The sequence below is a fragment of the Megalobrama amblycephala genome, linkage group LG12 (genome assembly GCF_018812025.1).
Source record: "Megalobrama amblycephala isolate DHTTF-2021 linkage group LG12, ASM1881202v1, whole genome shotgun sequence".
Classification (NCBI taxonomy): Eukaryota; Metazoa; Chordata; class Actinopteri; order Cypriniformes; family Xenocyprididae; genus Megalobrama; species Megalobrama amblycephala.
In genome coordinates this window covers 13,707,964-13,719,480 of record NC_063055.1, presented here as the reverse complement: position 1 = coordinate 13,719,480, position 11,517 = coordinate 13,707,964, and the positions used below count along the sequence as shown (strand labels likewise).

Sequence of the window (11,517 nt, the reverse complement as noted above, 5' to 3'; positions counted from 1 at the left end):
TGTTTTCCTCAAAAACCTTCATTTCTTTTCGACTGACGAAAGAAAGACATGAACATCTTGGATGACATGGGGGTGAGTAAATTTATCAGGAAAAGTGTATTTAAAAGTGGACTAATCCTTTAAGTGATCATCCCTATCTAGCATATCAAACAATTACTATAAAAAAACAGAAATGTGAAGCATTGCACTCTGATTACATTTGTATCTATAGAATCCATTTTATATCTGCTTAAACTTAAAAAAACAAAAATTTGGCCAGTTATTGCGCAGTTACATAGATAAAAGTACACGTGCGCTGCTAATTTAATGATGATAGTGTGGGTGGAGGGTGACGAACCTGGAATGTTGTGCTCAGCAAAGGCTCTGAACATTTTTAAGCCTCATTTGAGCTTGGGGGAGGAGAGAAGACCACATACTGATGAAAGGCAGGACCAATCTGCAGGAAAAAGACTAACAGTAACATAAAGCAGAGAAACGCTGTAGACAGCAGTCAGGGCAAAACTTGCAAACATGCTACACCCCTTCATGATTGGCATCGTGACAATTAATACCTCCATCACCATTGCATACTGGATCTTCATCCTGACAGAAGCCTTTCATAAGAAGGTTGATGATGAAGCCGAAAAAGACAACCCTGCTTAGCCAACACACCCTGCATGTAGTTCTGTATAGAGAAGGTTAGGGTAGAGTTTTTTGTGTCTTATGTATTTTTATTTTATTTTTATTTAATACAGAAAACTTAAAAAAAAAAAAAAAAAAAAAAAAGATCCTGCCATTTGAATAATCTGATTTGAGCAAATATTCCGTGACTCCAACTCTCCAGGGACTGGTTTACCTCAAGGTAACATATTCAGTTTTTGTTATCTTTTGTTCTGCACAAAATTGGAGGACAGTATTAAATATCAAAACAATTTCATATTTTTGTGTTACTATTTCCATTTTTATTGTTTCCTGAATGTTTTAGTATTTCTTAACTTTTTTCTGTAAAGCCATTAAATGACACTACCATTAAAAAAACGTTGGGGTGGGTACGATTTTTTTTTAATGTTTTCTCTTATTTGATAAAAAATTTGGCAAAAACAGTAATATTGTGAAGTATATTTACAATTAATATATTTTGAAATGCAATTTATTCATGTGATGGAATAACTGAATTCTCAGTCATTACTTTAGTCTTCAGTGTCACATGATCCTTCAGAAATCATTCTAATATGCTGAATTGCTGCTCAAGAAATAATTTTTTATATAATATTATTAATCAAAGTTGAAAACAGTTGTGCTGCTTAATATTTTTTGGATACCGTGATACTTTTTTTCAGGATTCTTTGATGAATAGAAAGCTTAAAAGAACAGCATTTATTTGAAATACATTTTTTGTAACAATGTAAAACTCTTTGCTGTCACTTTTGATCAATTTAATGCATCCTTGCTAAATAAAAGTATTAATTTCTTTCAAAAAAACAAAACAAACAAACAAACAAACAAAAAAAAAAACTTACTGACCCCAATCTTAATGGTAACAATAAAAGTGAATGAGAGTAATGCTATGGACAATGTCCTTTTCATTTTAGATTAAGTATTCTTCTCAAAATCATTGTATAGGTTCCATCATGACTGCTATGGGGCATGTTGTCACAAAGATTGTGTTAATTTAACTATATTGAAGTATAATTTTTTTTGCTAGGCATGATCAATAGCATGTGTAGTCTAAACTTATAATATATAAAAATAATAAAAAACCCTGAGTACATACATTTTTGCTTTCAGAAGCTGTGTAACAGCAACAGGCATAAAGTAACATTAGAGATGGCAGAGAGATGAATAATATCATATCATGTGAGTCTTAGAGGATCAGATCTGTCTGGGTCACTGGCTCAAATACACAAGCTCTTCCTCTGCCTGTCAGTCAGTCAGTCAGTCAGAGACTCTGAGAGAGTTTGTGCAGCATCAGCCTCTGGGAGAGCGCCACAACAGCTGAAATTAGACATGGATCCCATATTGATCGGCATAGTGACTGCCAACACAAGCTTAACTGTTGTCTACTGGAACTTTCTTCTGTCTCAGGTGTTCTGCAAGAAGATCAAGGATGGACCCAAACCTGAGAAAATTACGGTCTAAGTGAGTAGCATTAATGTTATTAGTCAATGGGCTCAGTTGTCTTGCAGCATTATGTTTTGACCTGTTAAATATTGTCCTAAGTTTGGTGTCAGTAAGATATAGATATATATATATATATATATATTTAAAGAAATATTTCACAACGGTGAACTAAATTGATCAAAAATGATAGTAAAGACATTTATAATGTTACAAAGGATTTATATTTCAAATAAATAGAAGATTAATAGAAAATTAAATAGAAACTAAATCACTGGAGTAATGATGCTGAAAATTCAGCTTTGCCATCACAGGAAAAAAACAACACATTTTTAAATATATTACTTGTAAATATAATTCACAATATTACTGTTTTTACTGTATTTTGATCAAACAAATGCAGCCCTGGTGAGCAGAAGACATTGAAAATCTTACTGAACCCAAACTTCTGAATGGCAATGCAGGTTGTAGATCACTATGACACCAATTAAGGCTAAAACCTTTCACTAACAGACTGTCTGTAAATTTCTCTCTCTGATCTATCTGATCATGGATTTGCTGAGCTTTTTTTTTTTTTAATATTAATCACAAACTAGTCTTCAGTTATTTGTTCCTTTAGCTTTTTGATCCACCTGCTTTATCTCAGATGTTGCGTTATCAGTCTATTATCATAAATAATTGGAATAATTATGGCACAGTATATATTTTTGTTTTAGTATGAACTATAATTGGTGTAAAATATTCCATTTAAACACACACACACACACACACACACACACACACAAATCAATTCACATTTAGTTGTATAGCGCTTTTCACAATACATACCGTTTCAAAGCAGCTTTACAGAAAATGCCTCACACTCCTTCTTGAGAGTGTATCTCAGACAGGATTAGGTGGATTACAGCATAGCTAACCCTTGATTAAACGCTTTCACCTTCATGAAAGGCAGCTGCCATTACCAGCAATGGAATATCAGAGTCAGCGAGATGTCAGCCAAAGGATTAAACTCGGATTAAGAGAATCATATCAGGCTACTTCAGAGCACAATGACTGGCCTCTGGTCATATATCTACATCTGAAGACATAACATTTCTTTTATCACACAGATCAAGGACTTGGTTGTGACCCCAACAATGAAGAAGAGGAAGAAGAAATAAAATCTGCCAGAGGGAAAGAAGGATGGATGAGGAAGACAAAATATGAACAAAGGAGGAACCGACTACATTTGACCCAGAAGTGGACGGACAGGAATTCAACCAAGATTTAAATTCTCTGTATCTGACAATTCATGAGGTTAAAAAGGTGTTACTGAATTCATTTATGAACAACCCTCTCTCTCTTTCTTTCTTTCTTTCTTTCTTTCATCCATTAGTCCATCTAATCTTTCTTTGTAAGTGCTGCTCATTGTAATTTACCCAAAAAATACAAAGCTTATTATGAGCTTTAAAGTCTGTTTAAAAAAATTGTTTTTATTCATATTTTTTTGCTAGATTTAGCAAAATAGATGCACAGATTTTGTCTATATCTGTCTTACTCTTTTGCATGTGTCTTATTCCTGCAATAAATGATTACAACATAGTGAGTACTCAGTTGTTTACATGGCAATCCTGTACTCTCTTGATGCGGATTAGCATGATTAGCATGATTAGCATGCACTGCTTCAGCACAGACAGAGGGTGCTGTGTGCTCACCTTTTGTTCCCTAGTGAATGAATGTACAAATCTTTTTAAAGTTACTAGCAATTTGTACATCCTGTGATCCACGTGACCATATGTTTGGACTTGTGGAATGTGAATATGTTCAGTTGTTACATTGAGAAGTTGCTGCTACTTGATTTAACCATTACAAATACTTTAGTTGGTGTAATGTTATGAAGTCAGGCTGACTCAGACATTTTACGATAATTAGGTAATATTTACTCAGAAAAAGAAAATAATATTTTGACTTTAATTGAACCACTTAATTTCAATGTAACCACATGAAGCACTTAAAAACACACTTTTTATAGTGCATTTAAGACCACAGTCTGTTTTTACAGAAACCTATATGTTTTAGAAATGTAGGCAGATTTCTTTAGCAATGATGATAATGATGGCAACATGACAGTTACAATTGCGTTTTCATTGACGTCATTGATTCCACTGTTCTTTAGAATACACCAACAGGTGCTGAGACGTAGACATCTAACAGAAAAAAGAGACTAAATCCTGGCTCAAGGCTTCCCCTTATGCCACTAAGCACATTAGCTTGATTGTCTTCTGCTGTTGAAGTACTTGAGGTCTGAGGGAAGTCCAGGTCCCATTAAAGAACAAACAGTCATTCAGAAAAATGATCATTCTGTGACATCTTTGGTCGTGATTTTCTGAATATGCAATGAGAAGGAAGACGGCTGAGGAGCATTCAGCATCAGAAAGAGAGGGAGAAAGAGGACAAGTGTCTGTCAGTGAGGAAAAAATGCTTTGTGGGGTATGTAAACAGCTTATTATCTGACCATAAACATGGCTATACTGATACTGAGATTCATATAACCCTACCTCTAATCACTAGTCCAACCCTAATCTTAATCAACCTAAAATAAGTATGCATTATTATAATGTACTCTGTTAAAGACAGTATAAACAGTAACATTTCAAACATTCTAAATCTCATATCTTATTTGGAAAGAAATTAATACTTTTATTCAGCAAGGATGCATTAAATTGCATTGAATAAAGCAACAATAAATTTATAATGTTAAAAAAGATTTTTATTTTAAATAAATGCTGTTCTTTTGAACAGTACCAGAATTTCCACAAAAATATTAAGCAACAAACTGTTTTCAACATTGACGAAAATAATAAGAAATGTTTCTTGAGCAGCAAATCAGCATATGAGAATGATTTGTGAAGGATCATGTGACACTGAAGACTGGTGTAATGATGCTGAAAATTCAGCTTTGCAATTAATTATTACATTTTAAAATATGTTAAAATAGAAAAAGGTCATCTTAAATTGTAATATTATTTCACATTACTGTTTTACTGTATTTTTGATCAAATAAATGCAGCCTTGGTGAGCATAAGAAAGTCTTTCAAAACATTAAAAGCAAAAATTATACAGTTGAAATAATGATGTTTAATTATTGTTTTCATCCAGATCATCAGGAAATGAATGAAAACTGACGAGCTGTTGTTAAGTTGTTAAACTTAAAGACACAGTGGAGTAAACAACATTTATGGATTTAGACAACAACAAAAGTCTTGATGACGAGGACTTTTTCAAGGAGTACAAACCCACAGCAAATGATTCGTTCACTCTACCCAAGCATGTAATATATCTGCTGCTGGCTGTAAGTGTGACGGGCGTCACTCTGTTCGCCATCGTAAGACACCTCGTCAAAGATCTCATCCATGATCTGGCAGGTATGTGACAGGAAACTGTACAAATGCCTACTGTCCCTTTCCACTTAAGGAATTACAAATCCTCTTTGCACGTTGTCTGGCTAGTTTTCTATGAGCTGCATTACATTGTGTTCCTTTTTAACTGGAAAACACTTGACTGCTTTGCCAAAAAACATAAACCATCCTAAGAGGGTTTGCTGGTCTTAGCTAGGCTAGGCTATAGGCTGTGAGACCAACTTCAAGGTGCTGTATGTAATTTCTTAACTGTACTAAAGCATAAAAATACCATAATATGTTTGCAGATATTTAGGAAACATGCTAAGTTCACATACTCATTTCTCTGAAAAGAATGCTACCGCCAGTTTTTTTATTTTGAAATGTGCGTTCCGCGTCGGAATGTCTGTTTTTGTTTTGGTCTGTGTGATTCCGCCCACTGCCAATTTACACAATAGTATTTCGACACCCTGGGTGAAGACAGGCCAGTTAGTGGAAAACACAGCATATTGCAAACACGGAAGCCAGCAAACGAATTGGGTCAGAGATTGCTGATTCTACCCGACTTAAAAGGCCTCGGCAACCATCTAAACATCATTATGATAAATCAATTCATCAACTTACAAGTCTCTCCTCGCCTTTCATTGTCAGTTGCGTGTCCTCAATCTGGCAACTCGTGTGAGCGTCGAGTTTGAGGAGGAGGAGGGGGAGGGGGCGACAACTCTCTCCAATATTTTGAATTTGGACTGCAGTACCCATTTCAACCGCTAGCTGTCAATATTACATACTGCACATTTAAAGGTACAATCTGTAAGATATTCGCAGTAAAATATCCAAAAACCACTAGGCTAGTGTTATATATTTTGTCCAGCTGATTACTAACAATATCTCTAATGTTTTCAACTACTTGTAAATCATGAGAAAATCCCCATTCTAAACAGTGACACGGGGCAGTGCAGTCGCCTGTCAATGACGTCATTACCCTTTGTTACCGCCTTTACTGACGTAGAAACCACATGACAACAGTGTCGCGGACAAATGCGGAAGTAGTGTCTAGCGTCCAGCAAACCACTAGCTTGCTTCAAGCAGTTCCTTATTTACTTCTTGCACGTTTTATGGTGGATTGTGTTACTTATTTATGGAACATAATTACTGTTTACCATCTGCCGCTGGTTCTGTCGACAAGGACAGCTCCCGTAAACCTCATACTCATGACCGGAAAAGCGGAAGCGGCGCCGGCGACTGTGTCATAATAAAAGTCCCGCTACTTGTGGGGCGTGTGTTGATCAATCGCTCCAGCGGCCTCGTTCAGCTCCCACAACACAAGGTCCTGCTTTGCTTCATATTACAGTAACGTTAATAATTGCATCCATGAACATGAGTTCTTCCCGACTCCAATCCCTATTCTTTTGCACCGTCCGTTGAGATGGAGACCACATGTCCCAAGTTTCCGCTCTAAAACTTGGCGTCATCAAACTACGCTTTTGTTTTGAATAGGCTTCTAGCGACCTCTAGCGGAAAAAAATATTACAGATTGTACCTTTAAGTCTTTGTTTGTAAACAGAGTTGCCAGGTTTTCACAACAAAACCCACCCAATTGTTACTCAAAACTAGCCCAATCGCATTTCAGGGAGGTCCCCCGGTAAAAATTGCGTTCCAGGAGGTAAAATCCTCGTTTTTGGTGGGGTTCCCCTGGTAAAATTCGCATTCCAGGGGCTAAATATCATGTTATTTGAGGTCTCTTAAACCTGTGGACATGAAAAACAACCCGCGACAACAGTGTTAAAGTAGCACAATCCCGCGGGAAAACCAACATTGTTTGTAAAGCTCAAACAGTAGACCATGGCGCTAACAAGGTCATGGGTTCAATTCCCAGGGAAAGAATGATAAAATATCTACCTTGCAAATAGATTTGGATGTAAGACAGTCACAAACTAGCTTAGGTTGGTTTAAACTTTTTTGCCATTAGTTATTCCTGAGACTCAATCGTAATAGCTGTCTACATCCCCCCAAAAGCCTTTGAGCAAAAACATTATTAGATTTATTAAATACAAATACCAGCGCTCCATTATACTGAAAGAACAAAACAACAGCATCAGACTGAATGCTCTTACCTGTATTGTGTCCTGTAGATTATCTGTTTGGAGAGCAGCCTATGGAAGAGCAGGAGATTCCCTGGGAAAGGCGAGATAAGTTCAGGGTAGACTGGATTCCAGAAGCAATGCCTGAGCTGGAGGCCATGGTGAAAGAAGAGCAAGAACTCATGGAGGGCACCGAAGACTTGCCAGCCATCTGGGTTATATCAGACAGCTTTAAGCCTTGTGCTCCATCCTCCATTCAAATAAGTGTTAGCTGCAGCTAGCATGAAATAAGTACAAGACTCAGCATTTCTCATCTGAATACCCACACTAATGAGCTTAAATCTGATAATGAACACCACAAAAAAAAAAAAAGTAATTGTCTCACCTATATAGTTCACATGCAGTTTTCTTCTAAAAGACCTCATTTTTTCCCTCATGAAACTGCTTGGCAATGCTTTCTGACTGACATCCTTGGGATATATCAAATGAAAACTGAAGACAATTTGATAGTCAGCAGCATGTGGAATTGGGATGCATGTGGTTTGGATGACCTCACCTTTTTTTTGGCAATCTGTTGCACAAAATCTTTTTTTAATTTAATATTTGTGTAACATCAATTCTCAATAGACGTTCTTGAGTCCTTACATCAGTTTAGACTGGCATGACCTTCTGTTCTATTCCAGCCTGGAAAGTAAATCTTTTGCCTTTACAACATAACAGCATGCAACATTGTCAGTGGGATATTACCTAACAGTAATCATGCACACTTACTCTGTGAGTAACATGCTGTGATCTCTCTAATGGATTTTGTACTTTGGACACCAAGAATCCTTCACATAATTTGCAGACGACTGAGAGGAACACAGCAGTGTGTGCATACTGTAAATTCACCATGTTCCATCCACAGAATATTGTTGCCTTTATAATACTCCTTGTCTCCATTTGTCAAGCTGAAGCTGGTGAGTGAAATTAGATACATTTCTAAGTCATTTTGTCATTTCTGCTTTCCTTTTTTCCTTTTGTCTTTGTGTGATATTGTATGCGCTTTACAACGTACTAAAGTGTCTTGTGATTTTGCTCACTAAACACTAACCTCATTTGATTTAATATATAAAAGTTGCACAGAAAAAAAAAACCTACACAGGGTGAAATACAGACAAAAAACCTTTAAATGATACAATGTTACTTAGGTGGTCAACGAGCAACATCAGATACATCTAAGGTCACTTTACAGCCGTGGCTGGTGGGACTGGCAGCTGTTATTGGTTTCCTCTTTCTCGTCTTCGTCCTCCTCATTGTGCAAAGACTCTTTTTCAAGAAAGACAAGTGAGTACTGACCTGAAATGGTTCAGGAAAATATATACTGTACATTAAGTCATGATAAAAAAGTTACATAGATCATATAATACCAGATTCTTCTTTTATTTATATACAATGACAATATAATCAGTTTTGTTTCGTTTAAAAGGAAATGCCTGATAGTTTTTTTTAGAGGTTCAAAATGGCGATAATCTTCTAGCAGTTACTAATCATTTCATTAGTTATTTAATAACATGGTGGTGATGAGGAGTTTATGGTTCTTGAAATGATTTTATGACTGTACACTTACTGTCAAGGCCACATTCAGACACCTGACAGACAAGATCTGTCAAGACACACCTAAAGATATAATAAACAAACACATATCACGTTTATACATTAATGAACAGCGCACATGTTGACTCTAGTTTTATAGTATAGAATATATACACTAATTTTCAAAAGTTTGGGTCAGTAAGATTTCTTTTTTTATTCAGCAAGGATGCATTCAATTGATCAAAAGTTAAAGACATTTAACATTTCAAAAGATTTGAAATAAATGCTGTTCTTTTTAACTTTCTATTCATCAGTTAATTAAAAAGTATTACGTTTCCATAAAATCATAAAGTAGCACAACTGTTTTCTATATTTATAATAATAAGAAAATTGCTCAAGCACCAAATCAGAATGATTTCTGAAGGATCACATGACACTGAAGACTAATAATATAAATAATGCTGAAAATTCAGCTTTGCCTTCAAAGGAATGAATTACACTTTTATATTAAAATAGAAAACAGTTATTTTAAATTGTAATGATATTTCACAACATCGCTGTATTTATGATCAAATAAATGTAGCCTTGGCAAGCATAAGAGACTTTAAAAAATCATTAAACTGCTTTCTACTGTGAATATACATGATTTATAAATGATTAACTTAAACATCATATTACCACTTCATCCAGTTCGGTCCAGTTAGTACGAGTTGTATTAATTATCAAACGGTCTATTCTCAGAGTAATGTGACGATTTAAACAAAAAGCATTTCATTATTGTGTATCTCCCCTTGCAGAGATGAGTTAGAGGAAAAAGAGGAAAAAGAGGAAAAGCATGAATTTTACGACAACAAAGCGGCTGATTTGGAGGCAAACGAGGAGACCAAGCAGACCAATTTCTGAGAAGAACAGATGAACACAGTCCTGCAACACAAAAGTCTTTCACTCTCTGGAAATTATGCCACTGTGAAGAGTAATTCTTAATTAGATATCATCTTATGTAATAGATCATATATTAATATCATTTTAACTTATACATTTTGGTCTGCGTTTTTTTATGTCTTTGTAAGTGTTGTTCCTTACATCATCCACTAGATGGAGCAGCCTTCACTCTGTCACAGCTTAAACCTAAAGTTAAAATAAAAAAGGTTAAAATAAAGTGGTGCTCTCTAATACTTTTTTTTATTCCCAATGCAAGTTTTAATGCTTTGGTGTAACTGTAACTGAAATACTTAAATTTGAAACATTTATTAGGATAGTGAGACCACTGGAAGAGCACATGCTCGGTGTGTCACCTCATGCACATAATGCTCTGATTAACTGGCTTTTGACTCCTATGACAGTTCTGGGTTGGGCATGTATATATGCTAAATGGACAAGGGTATGAGATCCATTACTCATTTTGAGTGGCAGTTTGGACATGTTAAATGCTTCCAGTGAAATGACGTAACACGGTTTTGCTTTTGGAACCATTTGTTCATCCCGGGGGATTGTATGATGAAAATATCATTTGCAGAAATAATGGCCAGGTGTTCAATTGTGTTAATGGTGGGGACCATTATTCTTGTGTTTAAAGTAGACTTTGGTTAGATGTCACCTAAATAAACCATCTGTGATTAGTAAAACTTGTTGAGCTGTTAGTGATTCAATAAATTACCTAAAATAATGTACGCTTTTTATATCGATATGGTGAAAAAAAATCTAATAAAGCTAATCTTCATGTTAAAGGGGAAGTCTTATTTAATGTGAACTACTGATATTTCATAACATTTTAATTAACATTTAACTCTAATTAGGCAGCTGATACTATTGTCCTGGTCGTACTTCTCAAAGTTTCTCATACATGGGAAACAGTTTATCTGAGACAGTGCTGATGAGTGACGGTTACTAAGCATACAGCCAGCAGCACTAAGTGAAGCATAAAACCAGAATGAGAAAGAAAGAGAGACTTCAATTCAGTCTCCTCTTTAAAGTCTCTTTCTCATTTCAATGCTGCCTTGAAATTTTTATTCCGTTGTTTTTATTCTGGCTCCTTGAGCGACGTCATCTTTGCTCCACGCATTACTTGGGAGCCGGTGACAGATGAATTATTCTTTCTTTTCTAGTATTCATTACTGTAAAGTAAAATGACAAAACCTCAGATAAAAACACTCTGAAAGCCAAGAGATACTAATGAAACGACCATCAGTGAATCAGTTGAGCTCTGCAGATCTGCTTTCAGTCTGTTTCTTTTTTTTTTTTCTTGAATCAATAAACACAATTCAATATACAATACCATTCAAAGGATTTTCAGCATCATTACTCCAGTCTTCAGTGTCACATGATCCTTCGGAATCATTCTAATATGGTGATATGCTGCTCAAGAGACATTTATTATTATCAATGCT

At 35.5% G+C, this 11,517-nt stretch overlaps 1 protein-coding gene and 2 long non-coding RNA genes across 3 annotated transcripts; 2 read left to right on the top strand and 1 right to left on the bottom strand.

Moving 5' to 3' along the window:
- Window positions 1-334: 334 nt before the first annotated feature.
- Window positions 335-6,254, bottom strand: LOC125280400. Its single transcript, XR_007187598.1, has 3 exons — window positions 6,099-6,254; window positions 552-664; window positions 335-450 (listed from the first exon to the last, which is right to left on the bottom strand). It is a non-coding gene; the product is annotated as an uncharacterized LOC125280400 (long non-coding RNA).
- Window positions 1,397-3,678, top strand: LOC125280399. The gene is made up of 2 exons (XR_007187597.1): window positions 1,397-2,118; window positions 3,207-3,678. It is a non-coding gene; the product is annotated as an uncharacterized LOC125280399 (long non-coding RNA).
- On the top strand, window positions 5,352-10,857 carry smim24 (small integral membrane protein 24). Its single transcript, XM_048210912.1, has 4 exons — window positions 5,352-5,501; window positions 7,607-8,514; window positions 8,746-8,881; window positions 9,928-10,857. Exons 2-4 carry the CDS (start codon window positions 8,448-8,450, stop codon window positions 10,031-10,033), a joined length of 309 nt encoding a protein of 102 aa, XP_048066869.1. The 5' UTR covers window positions 5,352-5,501; window positions 7,607-8,447; the 3' UTR covers window positions 10,034-10,857.
- Window positions 10,858-11,517: the final 660 nt, after the last annotated feature.